We start from the raw sequence: 22,703 nt of genomic DNA on the forward strand, positions 1-22,703 counted from the left end.
CCTAGGTTGAGTTCATGTTTTAGTTTAATCTCTTTTCTTAAAAGGTTGAAAAATGATAGTGGCTTATTCCTTTATTTTATAATCAGCAAAGTAACTAAAGACCAGGATTATGGGATGAAGCATTGAAGAAATAGATTAAAGATGTGTCTCCCCCCCCACCGCCACCCCCTTCCAATTTCAGAGTTCTGAGCCTGGCTCCCTGGATGGGAATGGGGGAGAACCAGGCTATGGGGATGAAGAACTAGGCTGGAACAAGGAAAGGAGACTGAAGGCATTTGCAGTTGTAGGCTGAGAAGCCATACCTAGAGAGAGAGAGAGAGCTGCATAAATAGTGCTGAAGGTAGCTAGGGAGCTGGGAGTTGAGGAATGCTCCAAGGTGGCCACCGGGGGAAGCACTGTTTTCCAAACTTGGATGGGGTATTTTGTGTGCCCCTTAGGGATTTGGCAGGAGAGAGAGTGTTGCTGATTTATTTAATTTAAGGAGGCAGGATTTAGAGGGGAGAAAGACATCTTAAAAATGTTTTGTAAAGAAGTTGGATAATAAAGCTACCTCTTCTGAAAAGGTTTGAGATAAGGGCAGGAAATTTATAGGTTATGAGATAGATGAGAGCCTGTATGATACAGAATTCTGGATTTGAAGTGTGAGGACCTGGGTTGGAAACCTGGATTTGCTGGGTCCTACCTGCATGTCTTTGAACAAGTCACTGAATGTCTCTGAGTCTCTATTTCCTCATCTGTAAAATGGGGAGGGGTGTGAGATTGAACTCAAGTTCAACCTTAGGAATGAATTCTGAAGTCCTTTTCAACTCTGAATTAGCTCTCTTCAGTAGAGCTCTTCTGTGATAACACAATGATGATGATCTCAATGGTGATTAGACTAGCCTCCCACAATATATGTGTCAATATCTTTGTCTTTTTTACCTTTTTTAATAAAAATTGATGCCTTTTATTTTCATATAACACTCATTTCTAGATATATCCCTCTCCTCTCCCTTATCAAGAGAGCCTTAATTTATAACAAGTACTAGAAAGAAAGAAAATAGAACATATCAGCTGTGTCTGAAAATATATATAATCTTCCATACCATAGTCCCTTACTTTTTCAAAGAGGGGAAGGAGGTGTATTTTCTCATTTAGATAGGGAATAAAATTGCTCATTGTAAACATATCCCGTTTCTTTTTAAAATTTTTTTAAAATTTCCAGTTTTCTTTTTGTAGTCATTGTTGTATATGACCTTGGTGATCCTGCCTGAGCCAGAATGCAGGGTCTAGACTGCCACTATTTAGCTGTTTGTCAGTTCATGTAAAGAGCCTATCCCTTGACAAAGATGGAGGGTACATTCAGGTATCTGAATGTCTAATTTGGCTAGAGGGAAGGTCCAAGTTATGCAAAGATCCAGACAATTACTGTTTCAAGGCTGCCTAATCCTTTCTCTGTTGATTTTTGTCCACAGAGTTGGATAGAGGGCTCACAGAGCCTCAGATTCAAGTAATCTGCCGTCAGATGCTGGAGGCCCTTGCCTACCTACATAGTAAGAAGATCATCCACCGTGACCTGAAGGCTGGCAATGTGCTGATGACCTTGGATGGAGACATCAAACTTGGTAAGGGCTTCTACCCAACACAGTGTAACAGGGAGACATGAGGAAGATAAAACATGAAGGCAGCTTTAGGCTCATCCAGATCAGCTTCATGGCATTTTACTGAGTTTCTTCCCTTCCTAAATGCTCCTACCTACCCTTCCATTCTTTTCACTACACTGTTCCACAAATGTCCTTCTCCAACCAGGCTGGTTTCTTTATTGTTCCCCAAATACCTGACATATTTTGCACCTCATGCTCTTTTTCCTTCCATCCGCCTCACCTTGGAATGTCCTTCTCCAGAGTAGCTGCTAAAAATATTGACTTTGGGACTCAGTGGAGAGAGCACTGGCTCCTGAATTAGAGGTTCTGGGTTCAAATCCTATCTACTATGCTCATGAATTGTGTGACCCTGCATATGTCATCTAATTTCCTGTGGTTTCATTTTTTTAATCTATAAAACATTGCTATTTAGTTGTTTGGTCATGTCTAATTCTTTGTGGTAGTGGTTTGGAGTTTCCTGTTCCAAAAACTATTTTTTTTTTAAGTTTTTGCAAGGCAATGGGGTTAAGTGGCTTGCCCAAGGCCACACAACTAGGTAATTATTATGTGTCTGAGGCTGGATTTGAACTCAGGTACTCCTGACTCCAGGGCTGGTACTCTATCCAATGCACCACCTAGCCGCCCATCCAAAAACTATTTTTACAGATTAATTAATAGCTGGGTAGGGAGCAGAAGGAGAAGATTTGTGTCAGGATTATACTGGATGTCCCTTGAAATCCCTTCCAGCTATAAATCTATGATCCCATGATCTGGGTTTGAATCTTGCCCCATTCTTATTACCTTTGTGAACTTAGACAAGTGAGTGAATGCCTGAGTCTCAGTTGCCTTATTTATAAAATAGACATAATAATTCCTGTCTTTCCTGTTCATAGAGTTGATACAAAGTTCAAATGGGGCAACATATACTTAAAGCTATTTGTGAGCTAAAATGTGAAAGGCACTATAATTGCTATTAGCACTCATCCTTCAGGTTCCTAATTATATCATTTGTGAAACTTCTCTAATCACTCCAGTCCATTTTGCTGTCTTCCTTTGCTGAAAATCTTTATCATTCATTTGGCATTCAGTGGTAATGTGATATCTTGTTAAACACACACATATTCACATACCAACAACACACATACTCACACATACACACATGTATGTATGTGTGTATCTTGTACATAGAACAAGCATATTTATATATAAATATATTTTATATATTTATACATAAATATTAGATCATATATTTATACATACATATACACACACACACACACACATATATATATATATATGTTATCTAACTATTCCATTTCCGCTACTTAGACTCTAAGTTAAAGAGGATAGAGATTGTATTTTTAATTTTTGCTTCTTTGTATCTGAGTGCTTAAGCTTAAGCAAGCCTATAGTCAATATTTGTTGATTGCCTAAAACTGAGTTTCTCTTGCATAATCACTTGAGTTTGAAGAAAAATATTAGCAGATAGAAACAAGGCTAATCTGATCATTTGTTTGACTTTTGAGCAAAAGATTTACTGTTATTGGTCATTGACCTGCATATTGAATGAACTTGAGGGTTGTATAGGGGCCAGAAGTTACTGGCAACCCATTCTAAGGACCAACTTGGCACCATGGAAAACATGCTAGATTTGAGGTCAAGGAATATTGCCTTTATTTTTGTCTCTATAATTTTGTGACCTTGGACAAATCACTTCATTGAGTTTACTTTTTTATTTGTAAAATTATATAGTTGTATTAATAAAGATGATGATAATAATGATAGCCAAGATTTACATAGCATCTATTCTTTGCCAGTCCCAAATATTATCTCATTTGGTTCACATATTAACCCCAAGAGGGTAGGTTATTATGATCCTCATTTTGCTAAAGAGGAAACTGGGTCAGATAGAGGTTAATTAAATCTAGAGACTGGCTTTGAACTCAGATCTTTCTTATTCTAGACACAGTTCTGTTTCTGCTGAGTTACCTAGCTATCCCTTTATTTATATAAAAAAACCCAGTAACTTATTAAGTACCACTCTTCTAAGGGCTTGAATAAAAACACAAAACCAGAACCAGTCCCTTTCCTCAAGATCCATATAATTCGTTTGAGAAAGACATGTACAAAAGAATAGCAAGTAATTTTGGAAGGAAGGAGGGGTAGTGCTTGCATCTCTGAGGATCAGGGCAGTCTTCATGAAGGAGGAGGTAATACTTCAACAGAACTTTGGAGAAAGCTGGGTATTCTAAGGGCTAAATGGTGGGAAGGAGGGCATTCCAGGAGTGGAAGGACAAAGGTAGAAATACGCAATATGGATTATTGTGGGTTTGGCAAGTAGGTAGGTCTGGATGGAATGCTGAGTATGTGAAGAGGAGTAATGGATGATAAACCTGGAAAAATGGACTGGAACCAGATTAGGATGGACTTTAAATGTCAGTTAGAAGAATTTATATTTTATCTTGCTGGAGCTCCTGGAGCATGTTGAGAAGGAGAAGGGCATGATGTATTGGAAGCTTTGTGGAGTTAGAAATGGGCAGGGGAAGAACTGAGGGGATCATTGAGGAAGCTATAGCTGAAGCCCAGGCAAGAAGTGAGAAGGTTCTGAACTAAAGGTGGTGGCTATGCTAGTAGAGGGGAGGGAGAAAATGTAAAATGTTAAAAAGAGATGGGGTGTGGAACTTTAATCTCTTCTGGGACTTGGTCCATGATCTCTTGATTCTATATCCAGGAAAATACAAAGCCATGCAGTGGTAGGAGCAGAAATAGGAAATAGTTACTCCCTTGAACTCAGGATGAAGATCAGAATGTGATTGGGGATTGAAGTAGGATGAGGACTATAGGCATGATGTGAAGAAGCAATATCTTGGGGATGGACTTATAGGCAGGACAGAGCATAATTTGAGATTGTCAGGACTTCACTGGGACTGAATGAAGAAGGCTATGTATGAACAGAACAGAATAGGAATGGGTACTAGCTTCAAATAGGTGGTATATAAGAGCAATGAAAGCCTACAGACAAGAGATATCAGTGTGGCATTGGAATGGAGATGGGACCTGAGATTTTGACTACATGTTGGGTGGATGCTGAGTTTAAGTCTTGCCCACAGATCTTTGCTTGAGGTTCTTTCCTTCTGGGGCCTCATCCTGTTCATTACATTGCTAATAATGCAGAAATGAAGCAATAACTGCCATACTTGATAGGAATTTAGAGGCTTAGACTTAAAGAAAATTTAGGACCCCCAGCTTTTTTTTTTTTAAATCTTAAAGAATATAAGAATATGTCAGCAGAATGACATTTGAATAGGTTTTTAAATTACTTGGGTGTATTCAGTTGAGAAATCAGGAAACCAACTAAGGAGGAAGAAAAGTTCACAGAAAGTTGAGTATGTGTATATTTACATAATCACACTTGTGTTCCCTGAGACCTGGTATGGGGATACCCATGGGAGTAGGGTTGTTGTTCTGTTTTGGAAAATCCTCTTTACTGTTGACATCTATAATCTGCAACCTGGTCTTGGCAGCCAAGGGGACACAGGAGATTGTATGTCTGGCTCTTCCTGCCTTCCTGAGACAGCCTGTGGGGCCCCAAGGGGTTCCTTGCACATCACTGTACAACTTGTACATTCGGCAAGAAATTGCTTCAGCAAAATTGTCCTCCCAAGTATTACTCCACCCACCCTGCAGAGGACAATAAATGGGTCAGGTTATTGGGGAATAATTAATGTGATCTTGGCAGCAATCATGGGCTAATGTGAGCACCCTTGCTGAAAAGGCCTTGTCTGATTTTTAAAGTATCTTTTGTAGAGAGTCAGTAGTCAAGATGAAATGGGTGCCCTTTTGCTTATACTGAATGCTGTTTCTGCCTGAGCACTTCAACTTGCCTTGTGAAGCACTGATTGGTTGTGAGATGAAAAAAGAGCTTCAGTTCTTGGAGGAGGGAGTTTGGCTGTCAAAATTCCTCTGATGCTGACAGAGAGGGTCTTTCTTCCTGGGCCTAACTGGGGGTGAAGGATACAGGACTGCCACTCTATGGCTTATGGTGATTGAAAGAACATGTTCACCTCTTCTAAGGGTGAAAGAAACAAACTTCTCTGACTCAAAGAAGATTTCACAGATGCTACTGTCATTATCTTTCCCTTGTCCTCCAAAACTTCCATTTCATATATACAGACAGACACATATACATAGTATACATTTATGTTTTTATATATATATATAAATTACTTGGGTATATTCAGTTGTGTGTGTATGTATATATATGTATAATACACACATACATATATATATATACACATACATACATCAATAATTAAAATATGTATACTGGGAAGTCATTCTTTGTTGTATCCAGCTGGCAGATATTTTGTTATTGACAAAGAACATGAGTTTGTTAGGACTTCCCTGGGATTGAAGAAGGCTGTGTAGGAGCAGAACAGAGTAGGAATGGGCAGCTAGATTCAAATGGGTGGTCTCTAAGAGTCATGTCTGACTCTTCATGACCCCCATTTGGTGTTTTCTTGGCAAAGTCAGTAGAGTAGTTTGCCCTTTCTTTCCCTAGCTCATTTGATGGTTGAGGAAACTGAGGCCAACAAGGTTAAGTAACTGCCCAGCATTAAGTTAGTTAGGTAGTAAGTGATTGAGGCCAGATTTGAACTGGGGAAGGCAAGTCTTCCTGACTTCAGGCTCAGCACTCTATCCACTGCATCATGCATATTAGGAATATGTATATTTATTGATCAGTGAGCATTTATTAAGCCTCTTCTGTGTTCCAGGCATTGTACTATATACTGTGGCTACAAAGACAAAAAAGTAAAACAATCCTTGTCCTTGGAAAGCTTATTTTTAACTAGATTCTTTAAATGGAGAAGTGAAAGTAGTAAGATTTCCCAAGTATAAAGACTGGAACTGATCTTACTTAACCTTTTCAGAAAATGTACTTGAATGCCCCTTTCTTAAGTTTAAGATTCTGTCTTACTGATTCCTGACCTTTATGAAATGAAATGTTTGTTCAATCAGAGGGTGATAGGATATAGTGCTGGAAGAGACCTTAGAAACCAAACAATCTAATTTCCTCATTTTACTTATGTAGAAACTGAAGGCCAGAGATGTTAAGTTAGTAACCTGGAGTCATGTGAGGAGTAAGTAGCAAAGAGAGGATTTCTTGCCCGAGTTTTCTGACTCCATTATCTAGAATTCTTTTCATGACACCTTCCTACCCTCTTTTTCTTCTTTCTTCCTTCTCTCCCTCATTCATTCATTCAATAAACCTTTATTTAATTTTCATTTTGTATTATAGGCAAACAATAAGTGAAACCTGACTCTACTATGAAGCTTATTTTTGTTGTAGTGGTTAAGTCATTTCAGTTGTGTTTTCTTTGTGACCCCATTTGGAGTCACATTTCTTGGCAGATACTGGAGTGGCTTGCCATTCCTTTCTCCATATCTTTTGACAGATGAGAAAACTGAGGCAAATAGGATAAAAGTGACTTGCCCAAGGTCACAGAACTAGGAAATATCTGAGGCCAAATTTGAACTCGGGAAGATGGGTCTTCCTGACTACAGACTCAGCTTAGTGTTCTATGGTCCCACTTGACTGTCCTTTAAGAAGAAACCTATAGCCTATCAGATGGAAACATGGAGATGGGAAAAGAAAAGGAAAAAAAAGACTAGAATCATGATCAGAGTTAGTATAAGAGGTAGAGGAGATGGTGAAGAGATAGGAGAGATGGAGAAAAAAGATGGGAGTCAAGGAATACAAAGAGACTTTGGGGGCAGTTATGAGTCTTCAGTTGCCTTGATCATGAAGGACTTAGAGGTTAATTAGAGAGATCAAAGATACCAGATATTCACTTTATACTTAGTGACCCAATAGATAGTAACTGTGGTAATCAGGTAGAAGGAAATCCTCTGGGTCTTACCTGTGAGGAAGCAATTTCCACTTCTATTCCACCAGCAGCTCTACACATGGCCAGCTGTTCATGCTTACTTCACACACTGGTGTTGTTGCTTTCATAATGAAGAAGGGATTGGAAGAGTCAGAGCTAGAGAGGGTGTCACTGGGGTGAGGTGGCTATAGTGCAGCTGTCTCTAGGACATGTGCAGCTGATTTTTTTGGGTGCCAGCTGCTAGGATAATAGAAAAGGGATTCGTTTTTACAAAAACAGACAGGCAATATTAGGTGTTGGGTCAAACATAATCTGAGTAACAGAAGGCATCTTGCTATAGTATATCTAATAGAGGGATTTAGTAAAGTCAGTACAGAAAATGTTATCAATTATATGCAGATTACATCATTTCACAAAAGGAGGAACTGGGGGCAGTGGATAGAGTACCAGCCCTGGAATTAGGAGAACCTGAGTCTAAATCTAGCCTTATGAGTGACTTATTAGCTCTGTGACCCAAGACAAGCCCATTAAACCCAATTACTTCTTAAACAAACAAATAAACGAAGCCAAAGGGAAGCACTTGATACTGTGAAAAGCATTATGGATTCAGAATTCAGGGACCAGGAATTTGGGTTTATTTACTTGTGTGGTCTTAATTGCTTAAGACTTGATCTCCCTAGGCCTCAGTTTTCGCATTTGTAAAATGAGAGGTTGGGACTAAATAACCCTAAAGATCTAAATTTATGATCCTATGGCATCTAAGGGCCCTTCCAGCCCTGCCTCTTATGCTGTCCTTCTGTACAAGATAGAAAAGTGGGGGGGCAGCTAAGTGGTACAGTGGATAGAGCACTGGCCCTGAAGTCAGTAGGACCTGAGTTCAAATTTGTCTTCAGACACTTAATAATTGCCTAGCTGTGTGTCCTTAGGCAAGTCACTTGACCCCATTGCCTTAAATAAATAAAATTTAGAGAAAAAAAAGAAAAAAGTAGGGAGGATTGTACAGTTAGGTAGATTTAGGACTGGTTACATGACTCAAAGAATAGTCATTAATGACCTGCCGTCAGCTGACAAAGATGATTGATGTCTCTAGTAGAGTGTCTGTCCCAAGGGTTAGTCTTTCCCCTGTGCTATATGTGAACTATTAAACATTTAATAACTGACTTAGCTGAAGGTATAAATGACATACTTATTAAATTTGCAACTGATTCAAAGCCGGAGGGGGTGGCAATTGTGTTGGATTACTGAGTCAGGATATAAAAAGATCTTAAATAGGCCAGATCAATGAATTAAATCTAATAAAATGAAATTTAACAGAGAAATTTGAATTCATTGATTTGGATTTTTTTTAGTTTTTTTTTTTTTTTTGTAAGGCAAATGGGGTCAAGTGGCTTGCCCAAGGCCCCACAGCTAGGTAATTATTAAATGTCTGAGACCAGATTTGAACCCAGGTACTCCTGACTCCAGGGTCAGTGCTTTATCCACTTTGCCACCTAGCGGCCCCGATTTGGATTTTTTAAACAATTGGCTCATGTATATCATGGAGTGGCATGGTTAAACAATAGTTCTAATAGGAAAATATTGATGCATTTTAGCTCAATGTCAAGTCAGCAGTGCACCCAAAAGCATTAATTTAATACCAAGATGCATTGAGAAACATAGTATCAAAACAGGAAAAATGATAGTTCTTTTATTCCCATACCTGGTATAACACCATGTAAAGTTCTGTTCTTTCTATACATTTTATAAAGAACATTGACAAACCAGACTTTACTCATGGAAGGGTTGTCAGGATATATAGAGGACTGAAGACCATAGTATGCTAGAACCAACTCATAGCAGCTTGTGAACCCATTGTCAAATTTCCAGTGAAAGCATTTAAATCTTAGAAATTGCAAAAACTAAAAATTAGGGCTTGATTGGTTCTTACTGTTGATTGTTTAGACTTAAGAAAACAATGGAGATAATGCAGATTAAACTTAAAAGTGTGTTGAGCATACATTTTTTTTTCTTGGAGAGCCAGTTGTTAAATATTTACCAGTATGCCACTACATGTACAGTACACTACGCTACAGGAACAGAGAATGTTAAGGATGAATAAAATAAAGGAACATAATAGTCATATTCAAACATTTGAAGGACAATCAAATGAAAGCATGGATTAGATTCATTTTAATCTAGGGAAGCAGAACAAGGTTGTGATCAAGGTAACAAAGCACTTTATTCTATATAAGGGAAAACTTCCTGACTATTGTTGTTGTTTAGTTCTTTCATGTCCAACTTTTCATGACCCATTTGGGATTTTCTTGGCAAAGTGTGATTTGCCATTTTTTTCCTCCATTGGAGTAAGGCAAATAGAGGTCCAGTGATTTGCCCAGTCAGGCGGCTAATAAAAGTGTCTGAAACTAGATTTGAACTCAGATCTTCCTGACTGCAGGACCAGTGCTCTATCCCCTAAGCCACCTAGCTACCTCCTCCCCAACTGTTAGAGCTTTCAGACATGGAGTGGACTGCCTTGGGAGGTACTAGAGATATTCCAGAGGGGGTTGGGTGACCACTTTTGGGGATGTTGTAGAGGTGAATCCTACACAAGCAAGGGATAGATCAGGTAGATAATGAGATCTTAAAATTCTGTAATTAAAAATGTAATTCTACAAATGAGACATAAAAGAGACAGGGTGTGAAGGGCATTAAACTAGGGTCCATGACTACTTTCTCTTTATCCACATGTGCTATGACATAATGCAGTGGGAATAGGACTGAAATTCTTAGACTCATAACAGTTTTCTTGGCCTCAGTTTCCTTATCTGTAAAATGAAGAAGTTAGACTCGATGAACTTTAAAGTTCCTTCTTCCTCTAAAGATGTGATCATATGATCCACCTCTCTTCTTAGGTCTAATAAATAATAATAGTGATATAGTCATCCTAACTGTCCTCCAGCTCTGCCATCCTACATTTCTATGAATATTAAAAAAAACTATGAATTTTCACTTTACAACTAATTTGTGTGGAGTCCAGTGATCCCACGTTTTAAGTGACAGATAGCATTTTGGTATTATGAAAACTAGCCTTCCTGAATCCTACGGGAAGATGACCTAGGAGTCCAGAGGGCTTGAGGTGTGCTGCTTGAGGCTAGGCCTTCCAGTTCACCCCATGGTTTTCTCTCACTCTCCCTTCTCCCTAAGCGGTTGATATCATTCAGTCCCCTAGGAGAAACTTTGCACTTGCTTCACAGTTATCCCAGTGGGTGTGAAGGGAAGAAGCAGTAGCCACTCAGCTGCCAGGGAGGAGCCACACTCTGGGGAGCTTTGGATAAGCACAGGACATTGTGAAAGATTGTTTGTAGGGGCGTCTAGGTGGCACGGTGGATAAAGCACCGGCCCTGGAGTCAGGAGTACATGAGTTCAAATCCGGTCTCAGACACTTAATGATTACCTAGCTGTGTGGCCTTGGGCGAGCCACCCCATTTGCCTTGCAAAAACCTAAAAAAAAAAAAAAAAAAAAAAAAAAGGAAGATTTTGTGTGTGTGTGTGTGTATATATATATATATATATATGTGTGTGTCTGCTTCGTCTTTTTTTTTTAACATGTAAGGTAGGGCGAGGACCAGAAAAATCCAACTCAGGTTCCTCTTTTTCTTTAGTTGCTCTGAAGATAATATCTACTAGAGAGTCTTGCAGTGTTTCTGAGATTAATCTGCTAAACTTCCTGGGGTATTCTGATCAAATGTTACTTTGGAGGATAATAATAATGATGATGATAATAACTGACCTTGTCATAGTGCTTTAAAATTTGCATATTGTTTTGCATATATTTTCTACTTTGGTGCTCGTAACTATCCTATGAGGTAGGCACTCCAAGTATCAGTCCAACTTTACAGAGAAAGAAAGAAGCTAGGGCAGACAGAAGTAAAGTGACTTGCCCAAGGTTATTCAGTTAATAAGTCAGATGTAGTCTTTGAACCCAGGTCTTCCTGACTTTAAGTTTAGCGATCTTAACACATTAAAGATGATCCCTTTAAAGATGGGATGCTTAACCTTTTGTCAATTCTGGTGGTCTAGTTAAGTTTGTGGATCCCCTCCAAGAATAATGTTTTTGAATACATTAACTAAAATACATAGAATTGATTACAAAGGAAACTAAAGAGCAATAAAAAATAAAGATGTCTTTTTTTCCATCTAAGTTCCTAGACTCCCAGGTTAAGAACCTCTGTATTTGATTACACTGCTTCTAAAATCATTCTGTGCTTCCAGTCTCTTGCCTCTGCAGCCTCAGCTTCTCCTCTGATCATCTTAACTCTTTCCTCTATAGAATCACAGGATATCAGAGCTGAACAGGATCTTTAGATCTATTTATTTTTTCTCCTTCCTTTTAGTCACTATGTGACTGAATTGACATCATAAATAGAGCATTGGACCTGGAGTGAGGAAAACTTGAGTTCAGATCCAACCTCAGATATTTACTAACTGTGTTACCCTGGGCAAGTCACTTAACCTTTCTGCGCTTCAGTTTTCTCATCTGTAAAAATGAGATACTTGGGCTGGATGTTTTTCCAAGGTCCTTCCAGCTCTAAATGTTATCTTGTGTATGTCATGTAACTGGTTAATCCCTGTGATGAAAGTAGATTCTAGGATTCCTTCTCCTTTCTTTTCCTTTCCCTTTTCTCCTTTTCTCTAGTTTTAAATTTTTATTTATATCTTATGTTTCAATATTACCTTTGTTTCTGAACTTCATTTCCCTTCCCTTAATCCATTAAATAAATAATAAAAAAGATCTTGCATAAACTGGTGCTGAATGAAATGAGCTGAACCAGGAGAACATTGTATAACAACACTGTGAGATGATCAACTGGGATGGGGCCTCTCTCAGCAGTTCAGTGATCAAGGACAATTCTGGGAAACATATTATGGAGAATGCCATCTATAGCCAGAGGAAAAAATATGAAGCTTGAATACAGACCAAAGACCAAAGTTTTTAAAACTTCTTTTTTTTCCCTTCCTTTCTCATGCTTTCCCCTCCTTAATTCGAATTCTTCTTTCACAACATGACTAATATAGAAATATGTTAAACACAATTATACAAATGCAATCTATATCAGATTGTTCATTGCCATGGGAAGAGAGATGGAAAGGGAAAGTGGTAGAAAAATGTGGAATCAAAAACTTAAAAAGAATGAATGTTGAAAACTATTTTTGGAATAAAAAATAGAAAGGTCAAAAAAAGCAATTTATCAAAACAAAACAATACATTAACTTACACTAATAGTGTATGTCATATTCCATACTGAGTCCCTGGAAAGTCTCTTTTCCCCTGCAAGGAAGAGAGACAGGTACATTTTCTCATCTCCTCTTTGGAAACAAGATTTTTATTCTACAAATGTATAGGGCAGCTAGGTATTAGAGTGGATAGACTCAGACCTAGGATAAAGAAGACCTGAATTCAAATGTGACCTAAGAAACTTAATTTCTGTTTGCCTCATCTGTTAAATGGGGGTAATTATAGAACCGCTCTCCCAGGATACAAATGAGATATTTGTAAAACACTTAGTACAGTGCCTAGCACATAGTGAGCACTATAGAAATGTCAGCTGTTATTCAGTGTGACATTATCTCTCTGTGTTTCATTCCCACATTTCTGTAACTCTCTTTTACCAGACATCCTCTTTGTTATGCCCCTATAATACTTAGCAATTCTGTTTGACCTATTCACTTACCCTTCAGAACCCAGAACCAGGTCTGTGGATCAGCCCCCCTAAAGATCTCCAGGCCTACCTTGTTCTAAAAACAGACTGCCTAAGTCACAATCACTTTCTCCGGAGATTCAAAGAGAAGTAGTTAAGCAAAGAAAGCGGATATAGGGACTACCTCTAATAAAATAGGCAACATTTGGTGCACATAATCTACCACCTTCCTAGCAAGAGGAGTAAAGTGTGTTTCATCATCAGTTCTCTGGAATCAAGATGAGACTATATATAATCTGAATCTATAAACACTTTAGTGATTTTCCTCATATTCCTAATTGTTTAGAGATTTAATGTGGAAGTACCCATACAACCCTTTCAAACTCTACCCTGCCCTTTTCTATTTTAAAAATATTTTATTGGGACAGCTAGATGGTGCAATGGATAGAACACCTGCCCTAGAGTTAAGATGACCTGAGTTCAAATCTAGCCATAAATACTTGATACTATTTGTGTGAGCCTGGGCAAGTCACTTACCCCTGATTACCTTTAAAGAAATTTCATTATTGTGCATTTCTTTCTCTTTTTTTTTTGAGCATCACAATTACTACCTATTAACCCCTTTAACAACTTCTCCTGCTTCTTCCTCTGTCCCCATAAAAACAAATAAATATAATCTTTTCTTTCTTTCCCCTTAGTCCTAATTCCTTTTACACAAAATGACTAATATGTAAATATGTTAAACACAAATGTACATATACAACTTTGACCAGACTCTTCACTGCCAAGGGGAGGGGGAAGGAATATGTAAAAATGTGTGACATGAATTTGCAAATGGATGAATGTTGAAAAACAAATTTAATTAATTAAAAAGAAGTAAATGGCAAAAAAACAAACAAATAAATAAAAGGTAAAGAACAATAACAAACAAATAAATGTATGCTTTATTCAATCTCTGTAATGTATCACCTATCCATCAGGAGATAGGAATATGCATCAGGGTCAGTGAGTTTTTATAACTTAACTATTCAACAATAAAGTGAGCTTTGTAACCTGCAGGAATCAGGACTAGGAGTGCCAGAAGGATTCCTTATCTGAGTTTTTTTGCCTTGCAGCTGACTTTGGTGTATCTGCCAAGAATGTGAAAACCTTGCAGAAACGAGATTCCTTCATAGGAACACCTTACTGGTGAGTAAGCTAGCTTCTGGAAACTGGATATGGACTGAACTTTGAAGCGAAGAAGATTCTTCCTTCAATTCCCCCCCTCCCCATCCTACCCCTTCCCCCCACTGCCTAAAGCTACTTGCTGGATGAAGAACACTGGTCTGACCATTTTATTTGAATAGTTAAACTCAACTGTTGTTCAAGGTCCAGATCAAGGACTGCCTTCCCTTTTACCCCAGTCCTTATTGATTTTTTTCTCTTTGAATTCCTGTTGCCTTTAGAGTTTGTACTATGTAATTTAGCACTTAATTGTACACTGTCCGGTAGCTGTCATTTAGTATTAGTATTGCTTCCCTTTCAGATTATAAAATTCCTTGAAATCAGAAATCATGTATTATGTTACTTATGCTCTGTATAGTGCCAGCTGTAGAGTTGAACCCTTGATTGGCCCTCAATAAATACTTAGTGATTGATTGAAAAGAAAAGCAATAGTATGAAATAAACCAGAGGGGTGGGGGTGGGGCTGGTGGGGAGGGGTGAGAGAGAGATAGAAACAGAGATGGAGAGACACACAGAGACAGGAAAAGGCACAGACATGGAGAGAGATGAGGAAAGAGAAACACAGAAAGGGAAAGGGGAGGGAAGAGAGGGAGGCAATGGGAAGGGACAGAAGGAGGGAGACAGAAAGAGACTGAAAGAAAAAGAGAAGGCAGGGTGGAAACTAATGTATGAAGACTAGAAAAGCAGCATGATATAATAATAATAATAATAATAATAATAATAATAAATACTTCAAAGTTTACAGAGCACTTCACACACCTTGTTTCATTTGATTCTCAGAACACTGTGAAATACTATTATCTCCACCCCCATTTTACAAATAAGGACACTAGGACATTGAGAGGTCTTAGGTGATTTGGACAAGGTCCCAGTACTGGTGTCTGAGATGGGACCCAGTTCTCTATCCACACTCAGGATGCCTTTCTGGAATCAGAAGCCTCACTTTTCCATCCTTTAGCTATATAACCTTGTCCAAATTCCTTACCCTCTCTTGGACACTATTCCCTCATAATAGAATGGAGTAAGGGAGGACTCAACACTAACATGATGGATGAAGTTGGGGAACTTTTGTCCCAAATATTTCTAAAGCTCTGGGAGTACTAATACAGGTTGTGATGATTAGACATGTTTTCTACACAGCAGTCAGGGAAAACCTTATAATGTTGAGTGGTGCCCCCATTGCATGTGAATTGAACTTTTGCAAATGTTAGAGAAGCTCCCTGTCAGAATTAAACTCATGATGAAAACTTTTGAAAAGTGAAGAATCCTCCTGAGTATAATTTCTTCCAGTTAATCTGTCATGTAAGCTTTGGTTGTCATCTACCAAGCTGTCTTACTGTGGGGAAGACACAGGCATTTGTCTATCCATAGGGAGAGACTATGACGCTGCTGTAGAGCACACATGTGCCGACTTCCTTTCCTACCCTGCCTTCGTCCTCCTTTCTCTTGTCTCCATCAATCAGTTTCTTTTATTTCTACCAATTTCTCTTTTCTGTCTTTGTGTTTTTTTTTTTTTTGGTATCCTTTTTCATCACTTTTTCCTGCTTTACTCTTCCCCCTTGTGTCCCATCATCCTCTGGTATTCTGTTTCCCCCATTTTTCCTCAAAAGTCCTCCTCCCCACCCATTCCCAGCTCCCCTATATCTGCCCTAGTCTCTACTCCTGATTTCTTCTGCCATCTGGTGGCAGGAATCAACAACTACAAATTGACATGGAGAAGGCGGAGCATCAATTTCTATATAAAGAAAATAGGGATAGAGAAAGTAGAGGAATGGGTAAAGAGCTGACCTTGAAGTCAGTATGACCTGGGTTCAAATCCTGCCTCTGATACTATATGTATCAAATTGTCTATATGATCCTGGGCAAGTCTCTTAATCTTTCATTGTACCTTTCTAAGACTATAAGGCACTTTTCATGTTACCTCATTTGATCCTCACATCAGATGGGAACAATTGTTGTAACCCCATTTTACAGATGAGAAAACTAAGGTGGAAAAAAGTTGTGGGGTCCGAAATTGTCTAATCTACAAGCTCGAGCCAGTAACCATTTAATAAGAAATCAGATGAGTAGAACCTCAGATCTTCCTCACTGATCTGAAATGCTCCTTGTCCCAGATACCTAGACACCTAGAAGAGTCAAAGTTCTACTGATTGATAGACTATGCTCTTGACCCTCCAGGAAGATCAGAAATGATACATCAGTATGGGTGGTCACAAGATGGGCAAGGAAAAAGTTATCTCTGCTAAGTGGTTAGAAGAGGGTTCCCTCCTCATATTGGGCAAGAGAGGATGTTCCAGGGGCACAAAAATAAATTGAGGGACTTTCCAAGATATCTCACCCACACTGACCTTTGTCATGTGTTCATCAGGCTAAAAGGATGAAGGGTCCTCTAGTCAGCATTTAGTGGTTAGACAAGTGAACTTCATAACAGGTTAGTGAACAGTGAAGTTGTAGCTTGAAGTTAAAAATTTAGGGACATATAAGAAAGAATCTATCTTATCTAATTTCCCCTCTATATGTATTAATACATGTAATTTCTATATTAACATTAGTTGATTAGACTGATAAATTGATAAGTATAATCACCTCCCCTGTAGAATCACACTGATTGGAATAAAATAGGAGTCTTAAACATTTATCTCAAAGTGACATAACCAGGGCAAGCAACTAGTAATTGTCTGAGCCAAGATTTGAATTCTGATATTCCTGATTCCAAGTCCAGCACTCTTCCAACTGTCTATAAGTAGTAGGGAAAATACTAAATTTTATTAGTAGGGGAAGATTTCAACACTAGCTCCTTACATCCCTGAAAAAACAAACCATGTCCAGTCAAGAAAGGCAATGACTGGGGCACATAGGTTGCACAGTGGTTAGAGCATCAGCCCTGGAGTCAGGAGGACCTGAATTCAAATCCAGTCTCAGACACTTAATAATTACCTATGTGGTCTTGGGCAAGTCACTTAACCCCATTGCCTTGCAAAAATAAAAATAAAAAAGGAAGAAAGAAAGGCAAAAACAGCATTGACAAAAAGGAAAGATAATGGGACATGAAGTAAATAAAAGAATGGAAAAGGCTGTTCACAAATAGAGATGAGCTTATTGTCAAATTAGATTCTAATTTCAAATAGAAACCTAGAATATATGCTAGGGATTTAACTTTCCCTTTCTTCTCTTCCTTGGCATGCTGGGTCTGTTTCAGGATGGCTCCTGAGGTGGTGATGTGTGAGACCATGAAAGATACCCCTTATGACTACAAGGCTGATATCTGGTCCTTGGGCATCACACTCATCGAGATGGCACAGATAGAACCCCCTCACCATGAACTGAATCCAATGCGAGTCCTCTTGAAGATTGCTAAATCGGACCCCCCTACGCTCCTCACACCATCCAAATGGTAAGAAGAAAAGAGGACCTGATTATAACCTCTCCAGGGTGAATTTATGCTACTACCATAGAGTTCATATTTAGCCTATGAGAGATTAAGTATAAGGGTTATTCATTACTCAGGATCAACTAGAAAAACTTGAAAGGGTGGATCCCTATTGGAAGGGAAGAAGCCATGGCATCCTTCAAAAACCAACATGCCATATAAGCAATGACACAAGTCCCTTCAAGATTGTCACTGATTTCAGTGATAATGTTATCTTAGCTCAACAGCTCATGATGACTTACTTGCCAGTCTCTGTAAGTTGATTTCCTTTGTCCTTAACCTCTACACTGGAAAAACCTCAGAGGTCTTTGAATTCAATCTGTACTCCTAAATAAAGCCCTCTTCAACCTACCTGGCAAATGGTCATCCAGCCTCTAATCAAAGTCCTCCAAGGAGGGATGAAGTAGCTTTTCTGCTTTTGGATAGCTCTCCTTGTGAGGAAGTTTTCCCTCTACTGAGATAGAATCTGCCTCCCTTTAAGACCTACCCATTGCTCCTCTGGGTTCATTTGGAAGCAATCTAAATCTTCCCCCCATGTTAGACTTTTGAGTATTTGAAACAGCTTACCCTTCTTAAGTCTTTCTCCAGGCTAAACATCCCCCTTTCTTTATTGATCTTCATTACTCTCATCTTAGAGACACTAAGCAAACATATATATATATATATATATATATATATATATATATATATATATATATATATATATATATGTATGTATGTATATATATATATATATGTATATATATACACATATATGTATATGTATATGTGTGTATATATATATATATATATATGTATGTATAGGTAGATAGATAGATACTCACATAAACCAACCTGAATTATATAACTAATCAAACATCTGGTTGAAGGAATGAAAAAAAAACCAAACCAAAAACCAAAACTCAAAGCCAGATTAAAAGGCATCCTGGTTTATGGAACAGGCCAGGCCAGCATTCATGTGTGTTCCAGCTATTCACTGTGAAACCTTAGGCAGACTACTTAACCCCTTGCCTCATTTTCCTCATTTAAAAAATTTGGGGGTTGGACTAGAGGATCTCTAAGCTCTTTTCTAGTCCTTATGATCTGACTCCTCATTGTGAAGTTGAGGGCCTGGGTATCATCCTGGTTGGAAACTAGTTTACTCTTTTTGATTTGGGACAGATTCCCTAAGGCCTTTTTTTTGTAAAAAAAAAAAAAAAGGAAGGAAATATTTTTAAATGATATGACATTGTCTTGAGTTGAAGCCTTGGGTCTCTCCTGAATATAAAAACCGTATCAGTTTCCTTTAATCAATGCTAAGGACTCAATTACACTGTCATGATATTATTTCATCATGTTTCTTATAAGAAAAAGATCTTGGGCAGCTAGGTGGTGCAGTGGATAGAGTACCAGCCCTGGAGTCAGGAGTACCCGAGTTCAAATCTGGCCTCAAACACTTAATAATTACCTAGCTGTGTGGCCTTGGGCAAGCCACAACCCCATTGCCTTGTAAAAAAAACTTAAAAAAAAAAAGAAAAGAAAAAGAGATCTTAGTGGGTCTGCTTCTACACATATTAAGTTAATCCTTTTCAGTTGGTCTCCCCTTCCTTTATTTCCAAATCAGCCTCTCCTTTGGAGAGTGCCTACTTTGGGGCAGATAAGCTGAAATGATCTTGTTTCTTTGGGCCAAGAATTGCATCTGGCTGTGAGTACCAGTCGAAAGTCTAGGATTTCTGTGGAGTGGTGTAAAGGAAAATTTTCACCTAGGGTTGGCAGAAGGCAAAATAACTCAAAAAATTATGGACTGATAGTTGGATGGCCTTGGTTAAATAATGTACACAATCAGGGAAAAGGAATCCTACCTGCAGCCAGAACAGCTCTACCACTAGCCAGCCTTCTTCATTCATCTTACACATTAGGTTGAGTATGTGACATTTTCTCTTCTGGCAGCCAAGATTGATCTTTCAGGCCTTAGAGAGGAACTAGATGGTGCTCCTTCAGAGAGAATGTAGAAACTTTGAGGGTTTTCCTCTCCCAGATTGATTTTTTTTTTTTGTTTTGGACTTTGCAAAAGGGGCTCTCCTTGCTTCTCTTCTTTTTAATTTGTCTTAATCACTGAGAAACCCTGAGGGTCTTAACCTTCCAGTTTCATTTTTTTTTAAGGTTGGTTTTTTGGCCCCTTTTCCTCATTTCTCCCTTACCTAGCCTTATTGATTAAATGGGCATTGCCACAGTCAAACTATGATCTGGAAAAAATCTTAACTTTAAAAGGCCTAGGCATTCCAATCCCTATGTGGCCACTGGACCAAGATGGTTCTGGAGGAGCCAGTGAAACTGATGACTTTGCACAGGACCACCTCAATCAAATCCAGTGATGCCATGGCATCACCATCCTGATGTTATTGTCTTCTAGAAAGGAAGACAGAACAATAACAGTTAGCAAGAGAGTCGAAGGAGAACTTGTGGGTCAATTTTCTTGGACTTCTGCCTCATTTTGACCCTGCTGCTAATTCTATACCAATGTATAGGTCCTTGGACTTCCGGGACTTCCTGAAGACTGCTTTGGATAAGAATCCAGAGACCCGGCCCAGTGCTGCACAGCTCTTAGAGGTAAAGAGTTGGGTCTTTTCTTCTTCCTTCCTGCTGGCTTCTAGGATTAGATCACTTAAAGGACTACAGTGAATGTGTGAATTACCTATAACTTATTTATCTGGGCTTCTCTTTTGTGAAGACCATTCATCTCTGGTGCCTTGGGCTTCACTATTTCCTGAGGCCTTTCAGAATTCTTTCCTTCTTTCTGGCTCAGATCAGGAGCTACTTTCCTTTCTCTTATTCCCTCTCCCTCCTCTTAAAAAATAATCCTACAAGACTGTTAGATCTCTTCTTAGCCTTGTCTCCTTTTAGACTTCTCTTTATCTTTGTACCCTTCTAGAAGACTGTAAGTTCCTTAAGGGCAGGGCATTTTTTGCCCCCTGAATTTCCAGTGTTTAACTTAGGTCCTTTGCATATGAATAAGTATTTAATTATTTGAATGCATGAATTCCTGAACCTAAAAACATAGAAAGTTTTATCTAAAAGAGACTTTAGATACCATCTAGTCAAGTCTTAGGACCATAGGATTTAGAGCTACAGGGGTTCTCAACATTTTTTGTGTCATGACAATTGACTAATTTACCAGGTTGGTGTTCTAGTCAAGCCTAGGGACCTCCTTCTCTGAACAGTGCTTTTAAATACATAAAATAAAACATGGAATTATAAAAGAAAACAATAAGATTGAAATACAAAGACCAAAATATATATTTTAAAAAAATCAAATTCATGGCCCTTACATTGAAAATCCTTGATCTAGTCCAATTCCTTTGTTTTACAGAAGAGGAAATTGAGGCTGAAAGAGGTCAGGTCAGTACTCTAAGATCAGTATTGTTGGTGGGGGGGGTTGTCATCAGAATCCCAAATGCTCATAACTTCTTTCTATAAATTCATAACTTTTTAAGGTTTCACTCTACCATACTATGACTTTAGAGCTAAGATAACTTTCTCCTTTAGCTCCTTTATATTCTGAATTTTCCTTGTCCTTACATTGAACCAGGTCACAAAGTTTAGTTTATCATCTCTAGAATTTTGACCTCATTTTGTTTTCTCCAACTGTGTTGCCTTTTTTGTCTAGTTCTACTCCATCAAAGAAAAGCAGAGATGAAGACCATTATTATTAGGGTGAGAACTTCTCTGGATAGACTAAATTTTAGGGGTCTTTCTTCACATTAGCAGCTTTCTGATTTCATGTACTTGCCTCGAATGCAGTAGCGTAAGTCAAGAATAAATGGATCCTGTTCTGAAATTCAGATAAATCATTTTTGAAACTGACTAAAGATTTATTTCAATATCACTTATTACTGTACAGTGATGTTGCTCTGGAGATGAGATACTGAACCACACTTCTAAAAAAGGAATAGTGAAAATACATTTTTAAAAAATCCAAAGGATTTCAATGCATTGCCTGAATAAGGCAGTATTGTTATTATATATTGTATAATGTATAATTATGTATATTATAACATAATGATATAATTATTTTAAACACCATTTTGTTGCCAAAACACATGCTATATAATAAAAATAAAAACTTTGACTTAAAAACAGCTTTTGAAATTACTTCTAGATGTTGTTCATTCCTTCTTTCATGGCTGCTCCATCACCAATGTGATAAATCTTGGTGAAAATGGATATTTTAACTGAATTACCAGAAAATGTCTTAATTAAATATCACATTTATTTTGTGCAGTGGTGTATTAGGGTATATAACTTCAACCATCAGGTCATTTCCCTGCCTGGGATAATTTTCAAAAAACATTTGAGGGACAGGTAGAGGGAGGGAGCAGTTAGGTATCACAGTGGAGAGAATACCAGCCCTGGAGTCAGAAGGACCTGAGTTCATACCAGCCTCAGACACTTATTAGCTGTGTGACCCTGGTCAATTGTCTCAATACCCCCCCACCACCACCACTGTGGCCAACAAACAAACAAGCCTCCAACAAACATGCAAGAATGGAGTTAGAGGAGGCCCTGGCCCCACTTTACCTGCAAGATAGAGGAGTTAGCTGTAATCAATCTAAACATCTCAATTCCAATTTGGGGACCATTTCTTTCCCTCAAAGAAAGGCATCTATAGTCTGTGCAGAATGGTATATGGGCTAGAGAGAGTTGACCAGCTGTTCTTCATCTCCAGCCCAAGAGGAAATAGACTTTAAACTTCAGCATGAGGAATTTCAATTTGATACAAGGAAGAATTTCCTGTCTGAGGATTGTTAACTGTTGGAATGGGTGAATGGAAGAGGTTATGGACTTTCCCTTAGAGAATTTTCAAAAATTTAATAAGCCTTCC

At 38.4% G+C, this 22,703-nt stretch overlaps 1 protein-coding gene across 1 annotated transcript in view; it reads left to right on the top strand.

Moving 5' to 3' along the window:
• STK10 (serine/threonine kinase 10) overlaps positions 1–22,703 on the top strand; it is a 124,807-nt gene that overhangs the window by 49,590 nt on the left and 52,514 nt on the right. The window contains exons 4-7 of the mRNA XM_074212417.1: positions 1,455–1,604; positions 14,304–14,376; positions 17,612–17,806; positions 20,350–20,431. Of these exons, the coding sequence (XP_074068518.1) occupies positions 1,455–1,604; positions 14,304–14,376; positions 17,612–17,806; positions 20,350–20,431 (500 nt within the window). The remainder of the gene's footprint in view (positions 1–1,454; positions 1,605–14,303; positions 14,377–17,611; positions 17,807–20,349; positions 20,432–22,703) is intronic.

Source organism: Macrotis lagotis, chromosome 1 (assembly GCF_037893015.1).
Source record: "Macrotis lagotis isolate mMagLag1 chromosome 1, bilby.v1.9.chrom.fasta, whole genome shotgun sequence".
NCBI lineage: Eukaryota > Metazoa > Chordata > Mammalia > Peramelemorphia > Peramelidae > Macrotis > Macrotis lagotis.